Source organism: Ambystoma mexicanum, chromosome 7q (assembly GCF_040938575.1).
Source record: "Ambystoma mexicanum isolate Mex_15411 chromosome 7q, UKY_AmexF1_1, whole genome shotgun sequence".
NCBI lineage: Eukaryota > Metazoa > Chordata > Amphibia > Caudata > Ambystomatidae > Ambystoma > Ambystoma mexicanum.
The window spans coordinates 1,092,410,205-1,092,434,207 of record NC_090941.1 but is presented as its reverse complement, the minus strand read 5'-3'; the positions used below and the strand labels follow the sequence as shown (position 1 = coordinate 1,092,434,207).

The window sequence follows — 24,003 nt, the reverse complement described above, 5'->3', positions numbered from 1 at the left end:
ACTATTTTTGTTGTACAGTGCACATTATAAATAACCAATAAATAAATAAATAAAAGGGACCTGGGAAAGGTCTGCAGGATCGAAGTGAAAGCAGGAAGACCAAGGAATGGTGAGTCCCAACTGTGAGAAAACTTTGAAACTAGGGCCGAACATTATAGAGAAGGATTTGTGAACTCTTCTGTCGACCAATTCTTGGAAAGTTTGGTTTTTAGCTGAGGGACTAGCCAGGAGGCTAAGGACTTATTATGAGAACTTTCTGTTGGCCACATCTTTGAAATCTTGTGTTGTATGCTAGGGATTCAGTGGAGAAACAAGGTCTTATTAGTTTGGGTTGAACTTTCTGATTCGACCAACTCCACAGGAGGTCATGGACGCCGGAAGCCTACTTCAATTTACAGGAATAGGCCAATTTGACTGAAAATAATTTACTGTATGGCCTAGTTGACCGAATTTAGGCTGTACGAAATGATCGTACAATCATGGTCAACTAGGCCATACGGTTCCATTATAGCGAACAAGGGGAAGAGGGTTTGCAGGGTTGTTCCCTGCTCCCTTTGCTCGCTATAATGGTGACAGGGGTTGCAAGGGGGTCCCCCGCTTCCGGGACATTGGAAGTGGGGGACATTAAAAAAAAAAAAAGAAACAGAGAAAGGGACCCTGTGGCGTCAGTTCTGACCCGCGTTGCAGGGACGGAACTGATGCTGCAGGGTCAGAATGAAAGCGGACGTGCAAAGTTAAGTGGGGGTCTACAGTCAATTCCGCCGCGAACGATTATGCCACGGTCAAATCATACTAATCCACTTTACGGTGGTGCTTTTCACACATGGTTTGGATTTAAATGTCTCATTCCAGTTGCAAAGACTCCCCAAGAGCATGTTGGCATTTGCTCCAACCCGTACCTTGAAAGGCACATCAATAAAACATCTTGTTTAAACTACAAGCTGATTTTGTAAAGTATCATTACTCGCTGCTGGTTTGAATAAAGGCCAAGCTTTCTAGAGCTGGGTTTTTTGATGGTCAATGGAATCCTGGCTTCTGGTGAAGGACTTTAGTAGTCACCTCTCAATCAACGTACCCTTTGTGAGCATAGGATTGAACAAACCAACATGGAAAGGGGTCTGCACACACCGTCAGATACAAGGACTGATTTTAGGCAATACATCAAAAGACTCTACACTATTTACATATGTAGAGGTGGGATTGCAGGGTTTGGGAAAGGGAGGGCAACACTGAGGTGATTCTTCGAGTAAGAGTAGGTGACAGTAAAGGGATTTTGAAGCCCATTACTGTGAGGGTGTTCTCAATATCGGGGGTTACGAGTTCCAGTAGAGGTGGCAGGTTGTTACAGCTGAGAGATCAACAGATAACCCAAGTCCAAGGAACAGTTTACTATTACTATTACCTCCCCAAGAAGGGATTATGTTTGATCAAACCCACAGGAATGGTATTCAGGATAGTACAACTATCAGTCTGAGTCCCACGCCCCACTTTCTACCTAGGACTTTCATCCTCAGGCTGTCCTTCTCTCCATTAGAGCAGGGACACTTTCTGTTTCTAGAATTCTATAGTGCTCTAACAATTCGTTCTCGGCTCTGGGTATTTTGTGGTGGCGGTTAATGTCCTCCAGATCATGCCTTAGTGTGCACGGGCAATCATACTAGGTAACCCCACTGGTATCCTCATATCTTCCAGTCGGGGTCTAGCGTCAGGCAACATACACGCTGTTGTACCAGAGGGGTCCATCTGCTTTCCCATCCTGATCAGACTCGCAACTGACCTGGACTGGAAATTCTGGTTCATATCTAAGGCCCTAAGTAGGGTCCCTTTTCCACTCCAGGGCCTCCATTCATCCCAGGTCCTAAAGAGCCCGTCTTTCATTCTGCTTAACCCCTTTCCTCCTCCTCATAGCCCTCCATTTCACTCTTTGTTACTTACCTTCCTCCTTCTTTCTTCCTTCTCCTCCCCTCTGATTTTGCTACTTTTCCTTTACAGCCCCCTCTTCCTCTCTATCTATTCCTGTCCTCTATGCTGTCTCCTCAGCTCTTTCTAGCCTTCTCTCCTCCACCTCCTCCCCTTCTCTCTCCTCTTCCCATAGCTGCTCTGCCATGCTCTACTCTTGACTCTCCCTCTCTCCTGCACTCCTACAGTGCCCCACTGCTTTACTCTCCTTATATACTCATGCAGGGCTAAGGTCCAGAGGCTCCATGTGCCGAGTTTAGGAAGCTTGTATTGGCCATTTTGGAATTAGTTGCCCATTTTCCCTCATCGTCTGATTCTCTGATGAGACTGCCTGAGTCTGAACCTGAAGTTTCTCTCCAGTAAGGAGTCTTGTTTCCTCCTGACAGCTATGGGCCCCCTTGGAGTGAGTTGAGAAGGGCTCATGGCAGTACCCGCAAGTACTGATCGCATCTTGTGTCTCTCTAGCGGATAGGATTAATTACAATGAAAACATGATTTATGAAGTCCCATTGTCATGGGTCCACTTGCAACTTGTTCCCCTCTCTTTCAAGCTCCCCTTTCAATATCTATTGTAGGGTTCTCGGGGGTTAGTGTCTAGTTATGGGATAAGGGATCTGGCCCCACAGTCACAGCGCTCCCATCTCCGAGCATCTGGCATGTTTCCCCTTCATATACAGCCCTATCTTCTGTGAAGCTCCCTTCATCTCTAATAATGTGTAACATCTTGGAAAATCACCACTCACCTCCAGGCATCCCCATCGATATATTTACTGATGAAAGGTCTGTGAGCAATTGGAAGTGTCAGCCGTGTAGGAATATTTCAAGGCCACCATAGCCCATATATCGGCTAGGCATTCTACTTTGGTTGGTGTGTAATTCCTGGGCAGATCTTTACTAGCCCCACCCCCGTCCCACTTCTGAGAAGGAACTGCCTCCAGATCTACCTTTAAAGGTTTGGCGATGAGGAGCGTTGGATGGCAGAGATAACACACTGGCTCTAGCTGTTTCATTGTAGGTGGTTGGGTTTGGAAACCTTAATGTTGGTATGAAAAAGGGTCCAGCAATTGTCGTAAATGAGGGGATGAATCATCATATTATCTAGCTAGCCATTGGAAGAGCCACAGCTGTTTCCTGTTGGTGCAGTGCAGTTATCACTTCCTTTCTTGCGATTGCATGAGGCCTTTTACCACCTGGAAGCCCAGGCATCTATCAGTGGGCTGGGCAAGGTGATGCTCGCCAGTTGTCTCTTAACACCATCTTCCTCAGGGTTTATGTTACCAGGTACAAAGGTCTCATGAGCTCGCTTCCAATGTGTTTATGGATCATAGTGTCATCCAGGTAGGTATGGCATAGACATGGTGGTCCATTAGGCCATGAAAAGTGGTGTCTGTGCCTTGAGACACAGAAAGCAGAGCTGTGAATTGAAGCGTTCCTCCGGTGTGTGGAAGGCAGTCTTTTCCTTATTGCCAGAAAGCCGAGGGATATGCCAATAACCTCTGAAACAGCGTTGAGATTTACATGCACATGCCTTTTTGCTCAATCATTTTATTGATCCCGGAAACTGGATAGGCCTTACCTTTCCAGAAATTGGGTCAAAAACACCAACCTCGCCTGGTTTTTCCAAAGACATGATTGGACAAGCCCAGTGACTTTGGGAGGGTTCAATGACTCACAACTCCTCCAGCTTCCGAATTTCCTCCTTGACAACCTGTCCTCCCACTTGAAGGGGGCAGTAGGCCTAGAGCTACCAATTTTTCAGGTGCTTTGCAAATGTGATGAAACAAATGCTTTGCTTGTCCCGGTATATCAGAAAGCACTTCTCGGAAGCGCTTGAGTCAGCTGGCAATATATTTGGACGTACTGTGTTGCAGGCTTTCTGGACCTATCATATGAGGTGGGGAAGGGTTTAGTTCTTCTGGATCTTCTCAGTTAGAGGGCAGCCATCACAGTCAAGTCATCTGGGTCCTTCCACTCCCTCAACCAGGTTATGGAATACACCTAGGAAGGCTTTCCAGTGTCCCTTTGTTCCATCCTGACATGACAGTATAGGGTGCATGCCATGACAGCACAGGGTGCAGGCCATGACAGCATAGGGTGCTTGTCATGACAGCACATGGTGCATGTCATGACAGCATAGGGTGCATGCCATGACAGTATAGGGTACATGCCATCACAGCATAGGGTGCATGTCATGACAGCACAGGGTACATGCCATGACAGCACAGGGTGCATGCCATGACAGCATAGGATGCATGCCATGACAGCATAGGGTGCTTGTCATGACAGCACAGGGTGCATGTCATAACAGCATAGGGTGCATGCCATGACAGCACAGGGTGCATGCCATGACAGCATAGGGTGCTTGTCATGACAGCACAGGGTGCATGTCATGACAGCATAGGGTGGATGCCATGACAGTATAGGGTACATGCCATCACAGCATAGGGTGCATGTCATGACAGCACAGGGTACATGCCATGACAGCACAGGGTGCACGCCATGACAGAATAGGGTGTGTGCCATGATAGTATAGGGTGCATGCCATTGGGAAAACAGCTTGTTTTCTGCGGCCAGAAGTCAAGTCAGGACTTTGTCCTCTACATTGAACTTGTATAGTTGGGCCTGCTAATCATACAGTAACTTTTGCTTGTTCTGAGCGTGGCACATGTGTTGGTTCTCACAGGTTCACAGATGAGCATAATTTTCTCTCTGACCCTTTGGAGGAAATGGGCCAAGTTCACAGCCGGGTCATGTTGGTTCCCCCCAGCTTTCCATCAGCATTTCCAATACATTGTGGTCTTCCTCCCTGAGATGAGTTTATCCGGGAGACTCCTGTACAGACATACAGGGTCTTCAGGACAGGAAACAAGGCTCACAGGATCAGGTCAATTGTTCCATTTCCGTCCACCAGTTTCCAGAGCATGTTAGTCAATGTTTGAAGTGTTCAACTGAGCTAGTATGCAGCGGTTCAGAGAGTCTGAACATGCACCAGGGTCCTAATGTCCTCTATAATCCCCCATAAACATGGATTCTTAATCTGTTAGGATCAATTTCAGGAACCCTACCTTTGATAAGAACACACCAGATGATTAAGGTTTGGTTGTGTTGTGTTGTTCTTTAAAGGGAACATGTTTGGGTACTCGGTGGCGTGAACAACTTTAACTAGTATCAGTTTCCTGCTTTAGAAGAATCCAAGGAACACATATTATCCATCCACACTCTATATAAATAGCCTTGCGTGTTCTAAAGCACCAGGCTCAGACGGAATAGCTATTACAAAGTCTTCTGAAACACTCATGCCCCCCACCGCCTGAAGGCATATCAAAAGGCTATTGAAAAGGGAGGTTTGCATCAAACAATGAGAGACACCACTATGACTCTACTATATTATTAAAACCAGAGAAGGAACGAGAACAATGTTCCTCTTATCGCCCTCTCTCTCTTACAAATGTTGATAATAATAATATATACCATAGGTTACTCCCGTGCATGCAAAGCCTCGGAATCCTGGATCAATCGAATCTTGGATCTATCGGGATTCATGCCCGGAAGAAGTACGTCCTATGGCCTAAGGTGGTGTTTTGGGCTTCTGGATCTGTTGAACAGGAAGTTCTAGCAATCTCAGTACTAGACGCTGGAAAGTCATTGGATTCGATTGAGTGGCGTTTCTCGTTAGCTGTCCTGCTCAAACTGGGACGGAGGTCTGAATCTGTCTCCAAGGTGGCTATTCTATACAACTCCCCCAAGGCTAAGATAAATATAATGGGCAATTGTCAGACTCTTTCTCATTGGGCAGGGGCACAAAGCACGGCTGGCCCCTCTCGCCAATGCTCTTCGCCCTGGCCACTGAGCCTCTGGCGGCTCTGCTAAGAGACCAACATTTAAACAGGACATACAGCTATACCTAGAAATGTATTATATCTCTGTATGCGGAACCTTGCACTTATAATGCATCAAATAAGCCTGTTTGGGGAACCCTCCGGTCTGCGTATCAATCTTGGAAAATCCATTATTTTCCCCTTAACTGAGGGAGCCCCCGAAGCTTCAAGAGTGTTGGGTTTAGAAGGGAAAGAACTAGATTATTGGGGATAGAAATCAGGAAAGATCCTGATCTGCTGTTCAGAGAGAATTATGGTAAAACCATAGACAACTGAAAATACAGGTGCTGAAATGGTGTGATCTACCTCTGATACCAATTATTGCACCCCCGGATCGTCTGTATTTGTTTTTCAGTGTCCCCTTGATTCGGCCAGAGTGCTTTTTCTGTTAGCTCAGGGGTTTACTGTTAGAATTGATATGAGCCGGGAAGCACGCGAGAGCAAGCTGTGAATAGCCAACAGCTCCTTGGAATAAGGTGGTCTTGCCCATCCAGACTTGGAAAGTTACTAGCCAGCATGACAGACCTTCTTCCTGTCATTCTGGTACCCCAAAAGGCCAGAAAGACAGTGTGTACAGACTAAGAGATAAGTAGAAAGGAAAAAATGATTAACTAAATATTGTAGCTTGCACACATCGGGCATGGAAGAGGATAGTGGCCAAACAGGGCGTAATTAGCCCATATTCCCTCATTAGTACCGGTCAAATGGAAAAAGCACTCAAGAAAGTATATATAGCCTTGGTGACTAGACTGGGAATTACCACGTTCGGGGACTACTCCCTGGGCGTTCTTTTGTAACACTAACGGCTTTCAAGGAAGAAGGGTGATTTTCTATTTCAGACAACTAAAAAATGTATTTAGAGAAAATTGTCTGTCCTTTCCAGTTCAACCCCCCAATCTTTACACCACTAAATAACACCAATGTGGCACAGGCCGAAGTTTGTTTGGTCTCAAGGATATATGGAAGACTCTTGCAGGATGCCCCGGACAGTGGGAGAACAATTTGAGCCATGATATTCAGGTCGAAGAATGGTCCCTCATTTCCACCAGGTACAAAGGTATACATTTCAATTGTATTCACCAGACTTGCTGCACTGCAGCCAAACTACACAGCTACTACTCAGGGTCCTCATGACTGTACTCACTGTAAAGGCCGCATGCTGACCTTATGCTTTGGGCCTGATTATGCAACACCATATTTGAGCCTTATAGAACTGTGTTATTTCGTCCTAAGACGTATTAAGGAACACATGGAGTTGTTGCCTATGTTCGGCTTACCCGTTCCATCCAGGTTTCGCTCAGAAGTTGGTTGGACTAGTTCTGGCTCAAAGAGGAGTCCTAATAGCCTGGTGGAAGGCTCCAACCACGAGGTTTAAGGACTGGTTATCCAAAGTTGCTTATTGCTATTACATGGAGATTGACAACATATGTTCCAACTCATTTGGGTTCCATATCAATACCATTTAATACCAGAACCCCAGGATACGTACTCAACATGATGACAAAGACTAAATGCCAAGTCGCAGTGCATTGAAGGCGCATGCGTATCCTTTTAGTACAATTATGAAGTATGCTCTAGCAGTAGCAGAGGCAGCTTCTGGTGCCAGGGGGTGCAGATAATAGGGCACCAGTGTGAGGCTGCAGGGCATACTAGGCACCAGAGGGGATCTGGGGAGTGGGGGGGGGGGTTCACCGGCCATTCCCCTTACTCTCCCCCTGGCACCAACACTGTGGCCTTGTCACATTGATGCATGTTTTATTTAATGAACTGTTGGCACCGATCTTGATTAGCCTTTGTAGAATTTCTATTGAATATCATGAATAAAATATATTTTAAACAAATCCATCCACACTCTAGAAAAAGGGTCTTTGTTAAATGTAAGAGGCTGGTGAGGGGGTTTAACCCAAACCTAGGCTGGAGGTCTTTTGACATATGTGACACATTTCACAATTCCTCTTAAAATCCCCCGGCCAAATAGACCAACTAAGGTCGTGCTCTTGAGTCTTGACTATCCCCCGAAGGCTGGCAGTCAGGTATCATTGGGCCAACTCTAGTAGTGGATGATGGAAAGGAGTGCGGACTAGGGGTTGGGAATGGGAGGCCTGCCCGCTCTGTTCCATTATGTTATCCTTGGTAAAGTAATCCATTATTTCCTATGAAGAAGGGTCCTTGTTTATGGCCCCCTCTTCTACTGGCATCACTTGATGAAAAGCATTCCATCCAGAGAAAGACCTCATTATGCCAGGCAATTGCAAAATCTGGGAAAAGGTAAAAGTCTGCATTTCGTGATGAGGGATCCAGTTGGCGAGTACAGCTAATTGGCCCGCTAGGTCGGGCCAGCTCCTTTACCTCATCCATTCCGGTTTAAAATTGAGCTCAGATATATATTGAGCTATTGGGTACCCAATGTGGATGGGAAAGGGATATACTGAATGATTAATAGGTAGTGCCATCACCACGCCCCTACAGCCTTTGTCGATAACTCTGGATCCCACATTGATGCCATAGTCTGCCCCTAACCCCGACTTGAGGGTTAATTTTATCATAGATTTATCGGAGGAACACGATTGTCAAGTCTGTAGAAAGAAGACCTTGATCCCAAGTTCTGCTGTAATGTGTAGATAAAAGCCAGCCACCCTGCATGGTTCAGTATGCATGGTATGATCTGGTTGGACACCCAACCACGGTCGGAGGGGTGCAGATGTAGGGCAGGTTCAGACTCTTGCTTGGGGTCCTGCTGGCCTCTACCTCACCACTTCCATAACACCCAAATCTTAAAGAGTCCACCTCCCATTGTTCCCTCATTTTTTTCTACTCCTTTCTACTCTCTTATTTTCTCCTCCTCTGCACTGCACCATTTCCTCTAATTCTCTCCTCCTCCTCACTTTTGTTCCTTCTCCTCTGTGTCCTGATTTTGACCTTTTCTGGTCCACCTGTTCCTCTCCTCTCTGGCTCCTCCTTTCTTCCTACTTCCCCTTTCTACTCTCTTCTTCTCCTATCCTCTCCTCTTCTCTGCGCTCTCTCCTTCTCCTCACTGCTCCTCCATGCTCTACTATGCACTCTGTTTCTCCTGCACATCCACATTCTGACTCCTAACTCCCACACCACCCCATTTCTTCAGTCCCCTTATATACTTTTGCAGGGCTGGGGCAGCTCCATCTGAGTGAGAGATAAATGCAACACAACCACACTTGGTGATTTGTTAAAGGCCCCACTTTGTCTAACTTGCTCAGAGGACCGGCTCTGCCCACCAAGGTTAAACAGCAGCTGTCCGCCATCTTGGAATCAATCTGCCCCTTTTCTCTGATCGCCTTATTCTCTGATATAACCACCAGGGTCAGGCCTGAAGTCTATATGGGGAGGTCTATATGGGATAAGGATCCTAATTTCCACATGCCACTTGTAGGTTCCAGCAGACTGAGAACAGTGAGCCATATGGCAGGTCCCCTGACCCGAGTGTTCGAGCTTGTGCATTTCTAGTATAAGTTTAGTTCTAGATCCATTCTAGTTAATGTGAAGCTCACGTAGCCATGCTGCTGCAGGTCTAGGAGTGGAGAGGTCCTCTCTCTTCCAATCTCCCTATTCAATATCTAGTGCATGTTTTTGAGAGCAGAACAGAGTGTCGGGGGGGGGTTAGCTAAGGGTGGGATGAAGGGGCTGGGTGATACTCTGTATTCTGCCTCAAGCACCAGCATTATTGAGTGGGTGACAAGTCACTGTCCCCTGTGTATTCCTACTCTCATCCCTAGCTTCCAGCATGTGACTTTGTCACAGGGGAGAGGAGGGAGAATGAGCAGAAGTGAGATGCAGTGCGTAGGGGCAGGGACAATGAGCTTGAGCAGGGTTTGGAATTTCAGGGTGCGAAGAAAAGAGAGAGAGTGGGGGAGCGGGGAAATGGATGCCTGTGGACACATTTAAATGCCATGAAAACTCATTTAAAAAGGGAGTGTTGGTGCATTGTGTGATAATCAGCATCACGGTGGTGGCCAGAGGTGGGAGGGAATCGAGGGAGATCAAAGTAAGCGCGCAGGTCAAAGTTAAGAAGTTTCTCCGGAGGGAGAAAATAATAGAGTTGACGACCCAGGAAAAGACTTGAGCAAAAGTCTACTTTTCTGAGGACTAGAGTGGCGTTAGAGTTTTAGCAGCGTGGAAAGTAAGGCGGGGATCGATTTCTCTGATGTTCAGCCTGGCTTCTATTGAAATAGTAGTAATTAATTGCTGGAGCCCTATGGGGAAGGGGGTATGAGAAGATTAGAAGGAAATGATATAGGAAAGGGGAGAAGTGGGTTTGTGTTTGAAGGAGGGAGTAAGAGCACTTCGGTTTTTGAAGCGCTAAGCATCAGGAAACGCAGTGCCATGCAGTGATGAATGTGTGAGAGAGAGAGACAGACAGTTATTGGTGCAGGATGAGAATACTGGCATAAAGGAGGGGGACGAGAGGGAGGGCTTGGGTATCATCAGCAAAGGGATGGTATGAGATGCAAAAGGAAGAGATGGATTTCGCAAGAGCGGAGGTGTAAAGAGTGAGGCAGAAAAGGCCAAGGGAAGAACGGTGCAGGAATCTCTACAGGAAGGCAAGTGGTGGGGAGGGTGCCAAAGTTCGGCCATATGGACGAGGAGTGGGCAGACGAAAAGGTGGCAATTCATGGGAGGGTAGTGTCCTGGAGACCAGGTGAATGCTGGTGATGAAGGGAGAAGGGTTATCCACCGTGTTGAATGTAGCAGAGGTGCCAAGGAGAATGAGAATGGATGAGAGAAAACCAGTAGTATGTTGCTGGGGTGTGTGGAAGAGATAGTCCCATAGGCCTCTTACTGCCTTAATCAGGGAAACGGTTTGTGGAGTAAAGGTGCGATCAGTGATCTGAGCAGCATAGTGTAATAAAGCCCCACCTGTTGCAGCCCGGTGGTTTGGAAAAGGGGACGATGTGGCGAAAGATATGAGGAGCTAGGGTGAGATGAGGCGCAGCAGCTCACGTGGTGCCCTAAATTAGATTCCTTAGAATCATCAGAAGGTTTGGGGAGTGGTTGCGATTCAGTTAGATCTATAATGATATTCTGGTATGATCCTGTTAAATACTTTTAACCCATCATCAAAATGTGGGTGGAATTATGTGATACACTTAGAGGTACAAGGGATCAGTGTTACTTCGTCGTAAGTTTCTTTCTTACCCTTCGTCTGAAGATTTGGCGCTTCTCCTGAAATGCACACATTGCTTTTTCTTAATGTTTTGTAAGAACCAGGAGTTTAGCAGTTTTTTCTGAAAAAAGAAGAAATATAGACAATGAGCTTTACGTGGTCAGCATGAATCTAAGATTGAAAACTGGACACTTTCTGTCTAGTTTATGAGGTGAACATCAACCAAACCGAGTAGGGAGAGATACATTCAGAGAAGTCTCAAATGCAGCAGAAGATTGAAACAGCCATCTAGTTTGCCAATTTCCTAATTGCATTTTATGCCTGGTCCCCAGCAGTACCCATGATTAATCAGTGTTGTTGGTTGGTCCATTTTCCCTCATCTAGGGAATTTTTTTTAGGTTTACAACTTTGCCTAATAGCGGACAGCTGACGGAGATGTTCAGCCGCTTCATACCCCTTTGTGGGCTACTCTGGTGGTGGCCGGAAGAATAAACAACACATCTTTCATGGAATGCTATCAGGTGGTTCTGCGAGTAGCCTGATTGTTGCCAAACAGTCCCTCGTGTAGTCCCCAATGTCTATCGGGCTGCAAGGCACTGTATCAATCTGTACACATGTCCAAGTCCATTATGGTCATTTCAAGTTTGCCGGTTTAAACAGTAAATCCCCATTCCATGGAATCCCATAGTAATACCAGCGTTTTCTTTGCCGGTGGGTTGGATTTACCTCCAGCTCAAAGCTGGAGATACATTCTCCAGCCGTACCGCCAAACTTGTAGTTTGCAGTTCAGGTAAACGTTATTACCAGACCAGCAAACTTGTAATGACTGAACATGTATCAAAGCGGAGAAGCAAGTCACAGGACTCCCACCAGCCAACCAACTGAGCTAAGCTTGATAGGGCACTGGTGTGGAAGGAAGAGGGGCACCACAGAGATGCAGGGCACATATGGCACATCTGCTGCTATGCTGCCAGAGCTCTGCACAATTTGAAGAAATCCCTTTCAGGTCCCAGGTGAAGAGGGCAGGGAATACTGTTTCTATGTATCTGGGTCTTTGGGTAGAAAGTACCAATGACAATGATTTATTTATATAGTACTTACGCCTAAGCCTTTACATAGAACGTATATACATACAATATCAACCAATCGGAGTTGCTACTCATTTATCAACCTCAGAAGGATTAAAGGCAGAGTTGGCCTTGCCGGATTCGAACCTCCAGATCGCAGCAGCGGACGCTAAACCCGCTGAGCTAGCTTACTGGCTAATGTTGAGGGAAGCAGAACTTAGGCATCAGGTTGATTAAAAAAAAGGCCAATAACCTTGGGTGAACACATACCAGAGTGCAACCCTTTGTGAATAAAGGATGCTCTCCGGCAGGCACTTGACAGAATCCAAGGACTGAAACGTCACGCAGATTTTGTGTGCAGTAAAAATGGCATGCAAAAGGCATTTGCTCATGTAGTTATTTTGTAAAACAACCCAAAAGTAAAACTGCCCCCATAGTTAGGTTTTGGCTATTAGGTTGTGCTAGCCACTTATAAAGCCGAACCTATTGACATGGGATTAGCAGATATAGAGGAGATGGCATCTGATGAGGGAAACACAGCCTGCAGAAGTTGTTTGGTGATTTTGTTGCCCAGTCGACACACATAGCTATGCTAAGGCCTGTGTGACTTCACTCCACGTACCTGGCCCTCTCCTCCTAAACCCCTGTAGTGCACTTAAACTTCTGCGTGGTACGCATCCTCATCCCCAAAAAAGAGGAAAGGGTGCTTTCTTGATGTGTAAAACACAGATGTCTGCCTCCTTGAAATCCTAACAAAAGGGTTGCTTTTTTTTGGTTGATGCAGGTTGACACTAACAAGGGCTTTGAAGTAACAAAGACAAGCTATGGTACGCCATAGCTGGGCTTCACAGGCCACATGTCATTGCCGAAGTCTGTTTCCTTGATGTCTTATCTTTTGTTATTAGGCTGCGGCAGACACGTGTGAATTGGAGAGTGCTAATGGCCCCTTTCCCTGACAAGTCACAGCTCACTGGGAAGGGGTCATAAGCCTGAAACAGTGTATTGCATGCACACGTGCACATTTTTATTCATAAGGTGATTGTGTGAAACAAGTCTGTGGTAAGAAAACAAATCGGGCAATAAACATAGATGTCTGGTTGTCTTATGCCCGTAAGACATTTTCAAGAAACAGGGTGTTGTAAATGTGTGCAGACTCCTTGATTTCGAGAATAAGCGGTGCTTACAATGAATGTTGAAAACAAGGAAAGGGGGTGTTGGAGACGAGCATGGGTCCCACTTTAAACTGAGAGTATCACCACCGGGCATAAACCACACCAATTGCAAACTCCGTTACGTGTAGCCAATCAGCCACATTCTCTCAGAAAGCCTATGATGCGCAGCTGTTGGACACTACTGGAAATTGGAAACTGAACAATGACCTCAGAGAGGTCAGTCATGGACTACCTTCTCACCGGAGTCAAGTCCTAAAAATTAAAGTGGGGGGGTCTCATGAAGAAACACAATGATATGTGAGGTCACCAGAAATTAGCATATCAAGGTGAAATATGCACATATCATTAAATTGGCTTTGCATAACAACCCAAATTGCACACAACAAATGGCATTTGCCTTTCATAAAAACAACACACACACAAAACCAAGAGAGAATATTTTCTTCTAATAGTGTTTTTGAAAACGTTAAAAGGTGTGCATGTTGTTGGGGGTTTGTCCAGACCCCTCATGCGATGCCCGTAAGCCCCCAACTCCACAAGGACGACACACACACACGTCCTTGCTGTTCGGGCTTCCCGGTCGCTGTGCTCGCGTCCGGGAACGGCCCCCTTATTTATGCTGCACGCTGCGGCATGCAACGTCACGCTGCCGCGTGCGCGTCCCTGTAAAAGGGGCAGCGCGACACATGTTTTAACCTCCAAGAACCAATACAAATGTTTTCCCTGGAACTTGCAGTACCGAAATGGGACATTTCAACTTTATTTATTTGTTTTTTTTCCGTCAGGTTATATAGTGCAGTGGTGAAGTGTCTGTCCTGCAAACCAAAGGCTGTGGTTCGATCCCCGAGGTTGTCTTTAATTAATTAATTAAAAGAGGACATTGAATGTTTCTCATTTTAGCTGGGGGGACTGAGTCCACCCTCTGAAAAAAGTAGGTGGACTCCGTCCACCCGCGTGATACCGTCGACTTTAGCCCTCCTTCTGCACGTCACTACCCATACCGGGAAACTGACCTCTCGTTAGTTTGTTCGTTTTTTTTACCCTATTTGCTAGTTTTGTGGAACTGGGTTGTTTGGGTGTTATTTTGAACCGATGAGCTTTTTCTTTTTTATACCAGGTCTGTGTAGATTATGGCAATACAGGGAGCTGTGAGCTGAGTTAATTTCTAACACATATTCTTACACACACTGCTTTTAGACTCACACATAGCACACTAGCCCATCCACACTTCTACTGTCCCACACACATTACCCCTTATACAATGACCCCACACACACTGACCCCCACATACACAGCTTCCCACAACCACATAGTCCCCACAACTGCACTGTCCCACCACACACACTACCCCCACTCACACACTGACCAACCCAAACACACTGCCTGAATGCAAAATTCCCCCCACATTCACACTGTCCACACACACACACACATACACACTGGCCATGCCCACACCCACTGCCCTCACACACATGAATACTGCCCTCGAAACACACTGCCCACTCACATATAATTCCTCCAAACACGGCTCCCACAAACTGCCTCCTCCACACTTATCTCACACATTCACTGTCTCCCACACTAAATGTCATCACCTACACTGACCCCACTCACACTAACCGGCCGCACATACATTGGAAGCAAGACCATGCAGAGCAAGAGAGGTTCGAATCTCGGATCCACTCTTAGAAACCAAACTCAGGTATGGTATTAGGTGCATTATAAAAAAGTGATTACATAATTAAATAAAGAAATGAATAAAATACACTGCCCAATGGGCATACTGCCCGACACACACACACTGCTCTCTACCCCCAAACACACTACCCCAAACACATTGCCCCCTGCATGCACACTACCTCAAAATAAAAGCCCCCACACATTTCCCAACACATCGCTTACAGAAACAGCACCACCACACGCACACATACACACATTCTCCCCAGAAAACCACACTCTGCCTGCCCACACGCACACTATCTGCCCCCACACATTGCCAGGTTCCACAGACACATTGCCACTCACAATAGCCCACAATACATGCCCACACGGACCCCACCCACACTGCTACACACACACACTGCCCGTACAATCTGCACACTACACTCTCTGCCCCAGTGCGCACACTGCTCCCACATATGCACACAAACACACACACACACTACCCCCAAACCCAGGCACACTATACCCACAAACACCCTGTCCACTCACACCGATTGACCCCACACACCTCTCCCACTCCCACAGTCGCCGCCAATATGATGGACTAAAATCAAGCAAGGGTGAGAACATTCTGGCTTTTTTTTGTTATTAAATTAAAATGTATGTGGGTATCTCCATCTCGGAAAAGGTCATCTGCTGATTAGATTCTCCTTTCATAAGCTCCATGCCAAATGAATAGTGTGTACCTGTGCACTGCTGCATCAGTATTCTGATTCACAGCACCTGCTCTACCAGTGGCCCAGAGCAGTTTCAGAGATCCCAGCTGCCCATTTTACAGCTGCAATGACTGCCAAGTCTTTGCAGTGCAGTGACTACGTTTAAGATACGCACCCCTGTACCCAAGACTATAATGTTTAGAAGTAGCTCATGCTGGTGGCAGGGTAAACTCTAAATATAAGCCATGTCTGAGTTAGGGCCTGGTGCATGGTACTGCACATTATAATTGGAGCCACATCCAGTTGATATCACACATATGTCAGCTACTCTGAGCCAGCTCAGCTGTGGAAGAAGATGGCAAGTGATAGGACAGGAGCCTGAATGGCCATGCTTCTTCTTCAATCTCTTTGTTTGGGTAGGTAACACCCTCTGCCAGAGACACTCACACTTTCCTGGGCCCAGGCATCAAAGGAGCACAGCCATTCAAAGTGAGTAGCTTCACACCAGGATGCTGCATCCCAAGGGGCTTGTGATCATATTGATATGGGAAGGCGGGGGCTTAGTGTAAACAGGGAGAGCTCTGTACAGTTGGGGGAGGATTCCACCATCTTATTTATCTCTGCCTCTCTTTCGCCTTCCTGTACCCTCCACTTCCTCTACTGCAAAGCACGCTGGGTGTGATGTCAGAAGGGCAAAGACCACTTCTTTCAAGAACATGGATTGTACCACTAAAGCAGGCTAGCTTTAGTCCAATCACCTTTGGACTTTGACCTTTAAAAGAAGGGGTCTTCCACCACTTTTTAGATTCACTCTGGAATGACACCTGAGAAGGATTTACTGGACCTCTTTTGGGAGAGTTGTACTTTCCAAAGCCCGGAACCACTGAGGTAAAGAAGGAGCAGTCCAAGGAAGAGGAAAGCTCTGCCCCACTAACCACTCCCAGGGCACATTGGGATGTGCACCAGGTCCTGCCACTCTGCACCAAATCTTCTGAAACTGGGAGAGCACACCCTGAATGGACTCATCCTGTCCTGGAGCTCCTGAAGTGGGTCTCACAGCATCTGGAGGACCAGATCAGCTAAGGTACCCCATTATGCTGCATCAAAGCCGGTCGACCTGCCGTTGAAGCTGAGCTCGATGTGAAGGGATTCCTACAGTGCTACTTTTGGCTACTCATCCAAAACTTTGAACTACAGAACCCGCTCGACGCTGCATTGTGCCCTTGCTGAACCCATCACCTGCTAGCGTTGAATCATCCACTCGATGCCAGGCTCCTACTTAAACCACTGGAGAATCACTTGCTGACTCAAACTAGGGGTTAGGCCATTCACCAAACCGTATACTGGACCAACAGGATTATAATTTCAACATTCGCGCCTGCCGACTGGAACCACTGGAGCGTCACTCATTGCCCCTTCCTGGCAGTTACAATCCGACTTGTCTGAGCTCCACCGTGAACAGATCCTGCTTCACCAAAAGCAGACATTGTACAGCGCAGAGCTACCACATTTGAACCTGCTCAACGCCTGCTTGCTGCTTGGGTACACACTATCCAACATGCCCGAACTGAGCTCAATCCACTCACACCACTGCTCAAAGCCAGGTTCAATGCCATCGACCTGCCAAAGAAATTGCTAAGGTCACTTTTTCATCCAAAGACTTATCCTTTTTGTGGTTCATAATTTGCTCATCAGCCCTGTGTTCATACTTGGAGTGCTACATTCCTCTATCTGTTGCATCTTCTTTGTTCTTTCAATAGGCGTGGGTTTTGTACGGTGTTTTCTACATAGTTTTCGTGCAGATGGTGTAGTTTATTAATGTGTATATATTTTCATAGAAACTTGACTGGACATTCCTTTATTTTGGACTGTTATACTTCACTATTTGGGTCACTACTGGTTCACCTTCACAATCCTCTTGAGAGTATAGACTTCCCTCAGCCCACATAACTCTGCCTGTCATTCCTTTATGATTGTGTTGGCTCTTGGTTTGTAGCAGTTTGAGGGCTGAGTGGGCATTTTAGTCCCTACTCATCCTTGTATTCATGGAGGGCAGAATCCAATTCGTCACACCCACATACTTCCCCCACAAAGTCACTTCCCACACAATAACACTGCCACCACATACTACACACACTGCCCCCAAATCACACACACTGCACCCTCACTCAATCTGCTCTCCCCATACACACCGAAGTTCAGCTTGCAGTAACTATTCAGCCGAACTCCGGATGAAAAATAACTATTCAGCTCCGCTTTATAATTACTTACTATTCGGCTCCAGGCAAATACTTTGTTGTTTTTTTGCATTAAAATGAGAATAACGAGAGGCAAATATAGAGTGCAGATTGCACAAGGGAATGGCCGCGAAGTATGCCTGAAAGCATTCATGAATAAATATAAAACTACGGTGCATATGTGTGTGTATTGGAATGGTGAAGATGAGCATGGTTTGTTCCTATGGAGAAAGTCTTAACAGGTAGTGGGGAACAGTAGTGCACCGCCTCAAAGGAGACAATAACCGTGCTTCTATTAGGCATGCTAGTCTGGGCCTGCCTCAAAGGCGGTAAAGGTAAGCCTGCCACTGGAGGCCTCCAACACTTGAATATGGAGATGCCAGGTGAGTGTGGTCAAGAATTAAATGTTCATTTGGAGGATGGGGCATGTACATGCCCACCCACATCTCACAGAAAGCAGGCCAAATATGTGTGCTGTGACCCGTCGATGCAGCCCACATCCTCACTGATGTACTTCCTAGTGTGCTATCTTGGGTGGGATAGGAGGGCTGCTGCACTTATGTTGTGGCCTTCCTTTTTTCAGTGGGTTCTGGGGGCCTTGTAGGCACCACCAGGGTTACCTTTTCTGCCCCGCTGTGGGCCTGTTAGCTTCTCTCACTGCCCTTATTCCTTCTGGAGGCCTGGCCTGTGCTCTGGCCCCGGTTCCATGTGTTAAAATCGCGGCAAAAATTGCTGTGGTTAGAAAATATTGCGGCAAAAATGCTGTGGTTTTGCCGCTGCAATCCATGTAAAGGATGTGGGGGACACCCCCGCAACCCCGGACCCATTATACCATTGAAGGGGACCGGGGGTATTACGGGGTTCATCTTTACTGGTTCAAACCACATCATTTTTGCCGCAATCTTTTGTATAGGCAACATTTTTGCCGCAATGTTATCACTGCATACCCTGGCCCCTGCTCACATGTGCATTCTAGGGGGAACTGTGTGCTGAGGGCTCTTTGTCCAGTGTGCCCCTCAAACAATACATGCAATAGACTCTTGCTTAGCACTCCAGCTCACCCCTGAGCCCATTAATTGCCTTTTGGGCAGGATTTCCGAGTCATAGCAACAAGCAGTTAGCTAGACAGTGAGGTACCCTTACATCCAACTAAACTGGGTTGAGGTTCAGATTTCTCTCAAAGTGTGTGCTATTTTTTATCAGTATTATGAAAAACTCATGGTGACAACAAGTAAGACAGACACAAGTGATCACCATTCAAGGTTGTTTATTAAACTGTATAGGCAGGTTGGAAAAATGCCTAATCTAAACCTAAATCTAAGATGGGAGCAAGCGTCAACCATCAAATGAAAAAAAGGCATGCCTAGTGGCATTGTGTCAAATAAAAGGGCCTATACTAAGACACCTAATGCCAAACCTTACAGCTATGACAGAGATGGGCATGGGATAGTTCTCAAGAAAAGAAAGAAGTGTTCTCAAATAATATGTCAGGATGCGGTAGCCTGGGTCAACCTTCACCACATTTTTGGACACGGAATAAGATGGGAGCTTGGAGCACAGTACAGTCTCAGGCTTCTCCAGCACAAAATGACAGTTCGAATGGCAGCTTTCAGGACCGCCGATGGCCAAGTCTCATTTCCATAGAAAGTCTCTTCCCTTTGAGGCCTAATCTGTTCAAATACCAATAACAAAAGTTCCTTTAACCAAATTAGTTATTTAGGGTGATAATGATTCTCCCTCTGGGTCCCCCTCTTCTGGGCGCTGACCCTTCTCAATTGACATCCATAGTTCAGATAGGGTGATGGGTTCACTCCTGGGGCCTCCTCTTGTGGGCTGACCCTTTCTCAATTGTAACCCAAAGTTCAGATAGGGTGATGGTTTCACCTCTGGTTCCCCTTCTTCTGGGCTGACCCTTCTCAATTGTATTCCTTAATTGTATGGGTCAGTTCTTTTCTTACTTAAAGTTTGGATGATAGCTTCACCCCTGGATCTCCATCTGCCGGGCTCTGACCTCTCTTCACTGTCAGTACTCGGGTGATGGCTTCACTCCTGGATCTCCCTCCGCCGGACTCGGACCACTCCTGACTGCCAGTATTTGGGTGATAACTTCATCTACTTTCTTCAACCTTTGGGTTTGACAACTATTCACCCTGTGGATCCCCCCTCTGCCGGGCTTTGACCCCTTCTTGAGTATTGGTCTCCCTCCCCGGGTTCACTCTGGCTATCGATTGGGATGATAGTTGTTCACCCCTGGGTCTCCCCCTTCTGGGCGCTGACCCCTCTTTACTTCCAATGTTCTCTTTTTACACCATTCAATGATTGTGGGAATTACCTCCCTTTCTTCACATTGTTTGCAGATCAAAGTCTTTCGTTTGTATAGGGATTTTGCTTGACCCCCTGTATGACCACTTTGACCTATTTCGCTGGCCCCCCTTTGGCCTCCTGGTATCTGTAGTTTCTCAATCAGTGATCAACCAGAGTCTCTAAGTCATTTACAGTTTCTTGGAAGATAGTCCAAACTAGCCACTCCTGCGATTCTCACTCAACACAGCCCGGTTCTTATTGGTTTCCCTCTCGACTCACCGGCTGTGAAGAACCGCTTGGCTTTCAGCTGCTCTGGAGTCAAGGCCGGTAAAACGGGCACAGAAGCTTCCCCTCACATTAGGGTTAGTAGGGTTTTCGGAAGGGGAATGTGCAATATGATAATCAGAGGAATGTGATTGTTGGGATTTGTGGGGCACACAGGAATAGCTGGGATTGTGAAATGAACACAGGGGATTGTGGGACCGGTAGTGTTTTGTCAGGGTAAATTGAGTTTTCAGAAAAGAATAATCAGAAGTATGTGGTGAAGAATGGTTTAGAGTTATCGGGTAGAAAGCAGGAAAACAGGGTTTTTGGGAAATGTGGTTTTCCAACTTAATAGGGTTCTTACTCCTAAGTGATTTACCAGATGGGGGGTGTGGTAGATTTTAATAAAGGTGGCTCAATGTGGCACAGCCCACAAAGGTCTCAGGGATCTCCCCCTCCTCGCCTTCTTCCCTGGTAACATACCGCGTCTCACCTTGGGTATTCCCCCAAGCATAACCCCAGGTTCCCCTACCCAGGTGATCCTCCCCCAGTAGTCCACCCTCAGGAACTGGATCCAACAGCGATGGCTGTGTCCTGGCTACCTGAATAAGGGATTCCCTAGGTTTTACTGGGAGAATACCTTCAGGTTTCTCACAGTATATATCAGTATATATGTATTGAGTATGTGTTTTGACCAACTTTTTTATACGTTAAGGTATGGCTGAGTGGAATTTCTTCAGTCTACATTGTATTTGCTGTGTATACACTTTTTGGTTCTTGTTTTCTCTTTTATTTATTTGTTTAATGTTAAAATTGTTTAACAGTATGTATATTAATGTGTGCCTAACCAAATGCATAATGTTTGATATATGGCGAGAAATGAAAAATGTTTTAATCTAGCTTTATATGATTGTGACATTTCTTGGTTACAGGCTCTCCATAGATAGGCCTCAAACTCAGAGCATACTCACAATTTTCACACCTTTGAAATATCAGAAATTAAGTTTCAGATTAAATGACTTGCCTGTCGGGACAGCCCCTTATGTTATAATTTATGATGTTTCCCCAGTCCCAGCCAGAGTAGGAGATGGTCCTCAAGTACAAAGTTGCACTCTAGCTCATACACAATCATTTCATTCATACACCATCATTTCATTCTGGGCTCGCTCCCAACGTCAAAGGAAATCAGGTCTCCTGACATTGCAGTGTGGTATGGGAGTTCAGCTGTTTACTTGCTGCTATCCTCCAGTCCCAGAGTACTGACCTTTTTTGCAGAACACCTAGCACCGCCATCCCCCCTCACGCTCCTGCCCAAGAAAGTCTTACCTTCTCGTGGTCCAGGTCTACGAACTGGGAACGCACGGTCTTCCACCTGTCACCATGCGGTTTGGAAGGCGGCAGTAGATGAAGGTCCCGCAGACTCGTCTGGGCAACAATAGGTCCATCTGTCCCATCCAGGGGGCCTTCATCTGGCTCCAGGGATCCCATGATGGTACACAACTGTCCTCGCCTCACATTAAATCGGCACAGAATCTGAGCGTATCCTTCTAGGATGGCCAGAAAACAAGCTGTGGCAGGGTTTCATCCTGTGTTAGGAAGACATGTGCGTTCTGTTTATTAAAAGATTTGAAAGAGATAGACAACTTGAAAAATCAATTAAATAAACACTTTTTAAAAATAAATTAGAGTCAACAATGGTATAACAAAAAGTCTACCAAAATTGTACTGCAGAGGTCCCATATTCTTACAGGAGCATCGAGAAGTCTGTGCCACTGTGCGGCCCCAATAACACTCACCATGAGTTGTAGTGTGACCAGCCATGTTTGGGCACATTCAAGGTAGGTCATGGGAAGGAAACAGGTCTCCATCCACACAATTTGTCATCCCAGAAGGCATCTGAACAGGAACCACGTTCCCTTCTATTTGTCAAGATTGCATGTTTTCAGCATCTGAGTTAGTTTGCCGGTCAGTCACCACATTAGGAAGCTGATGGCTATGACCCGATATAATGACCGAGGAACACTCTGGCCTTGGTAGCAAGTCAAGTTGTCCTGATACAGTAGACATCATTTCCATCATTAGGTTTCTGAACATTGACTGTGCACGTCTATTAGAAACTTGGGGAATTCTCCATTAAGTGAAAATAACTGCAACCAACTAATCAAGAAAAAACAGTTACCAGTGCAAACGTGCAACTGAAATTGACTGAAATTGTACACACAACAGCTCAATAAATGCCCAAAAATGTCCAGTTCAAGCATCTGGACCCAGAAGAAACCAAACATTTGTAACTGGTAAATTGGGCTTTCCGCTGGGATGTCCAGAACTCAGGGGAAATTCAAGGTGAGAAAAATACCACTTAACATGTGCATTCTTTCAAGGCGCTATCAGCGAATGTGTGGATCATGGGAATGTCATGGGACTTCAGGGACAGTCACTAAGAGTTCTGAGGCTGTAAGGAGATATTGACCATTACACATTAGATAACCTTGAATTCTCTGTATATGTCCAAATACTGACTACAGCTCAGGTTTTGCATAAACATGCAACAACTACCGGTCGGGAAAAGTCTTTCTTCAGTGTATATAACCACCAGACGTGGCCTGTGGAGCCGCGTGTACTTCAAGTTTTTAGAGATAGGAGGGTCCTGGAGGCTCCTGAGAGTGTGGGGAGCAGTGACCACAAGCTGGGAGTCATGAATGATCTGAGGTCTGTCAAGCCACATCTGAGCGAAGGGTCTCCAGATGGGAGCTGATCTTGAGAAGTCTGAGTGCATTAGAGTGGCAGTGAGGATGATGAAAAGATCTACTGTACGAGCTGGAATGAAGCTGTACCTGAGTTGGTTCCTTGCTGCACGAAGACCAGATGCTGTTTGATCCAGGTCACGATATGGCATTTATAACGCGCTTATACACAAGTGTTTAAAGGCGCGACGAGGCAAGGGAGGGGGTATAGACGGAAGACAGAGGCAGCCAGGGGCGTTGCTAGGGGGGTCTAAGGGGGCTATAGCCCCTGATCTTTTGGTTGTAGCCCCGGATAGAATCTCAGGGGCTACAGCCAAAAGACTAGCTAGCCCCTAGTCCCAACAGTTCCAACATCAGCTTAGCCCCGGGTCTTTCCAGACCTAGCAACTCCCCTGGAGGCAGCGATCCTACAAGACCAGGTGACATTGAGATTGCGCAAGTGCAGGGGAGGGGGAAGGGAAAAACTGCAGAGGAACGGGGAGGGGGTCAGTGCAGTACATAGGATAACAGTAAAATAAATACATAAAGGCAATAAATAGAAGTGCGGCCAGCTGGTGGCAAGTGCAAGGGTAAGTGCAGACATCAGGTGCCAAGTGCTAGTAGGGGCTGTAGGGATACAGAAACAGTCCCTGAGTGTAATAATTGCCTGAAGAGCAGTGCAGGTGTGCAATTGGCAGAGAGGGAACCTGGGCCCGAGATCAGAGGGTAGCCAGGTAACCAGTGCAGGTTCAGATTCAGCCAGGAGATCAGCAGAGGAGAGAAGGAGAGAAAGAAGAAGCAAAGAGGAAGGTCTTGAGATGCTTCCGGAACCGGAGATGGTGCTCCTCAAGTTTCAGGGAGGCAGGGAGGCTGTTCCAGAGAGA

The 24,003-nt window shown here is 46.5% G+C and overlaps 1 protein-coding gene across 1 annotated transcript in view; it reads right to left on the bottom strand.

Moving 5' to 3' along the window:
- Window positions 1-21,884, bottom strand: part of LOC138528198 (transient receptor potential cation channel subfamily M member 2-like) — a 602,757-nt gene extending 580,873 nt beyond the window's left edge. Inside the window, exons 1-2 of the mRNA XM_069639650.1 lie at window positions 21,723-21,884; window positions 11,007-11,095 (exon numbers count right to left, since the gene is read on the bottom strand). Coding sequence (XP_069495751.1) covers window positions 11,007-11,095; window positions 21,723-21,884 — 251 coding nt within the window. The remainder of the gene's footprint in view (window positions 1-11,006; window positions 11,096-21,722) is intronic.
- Between the last annotated feature and the right edge of the window lie 2,119 nt (window positions 21,885-24,003).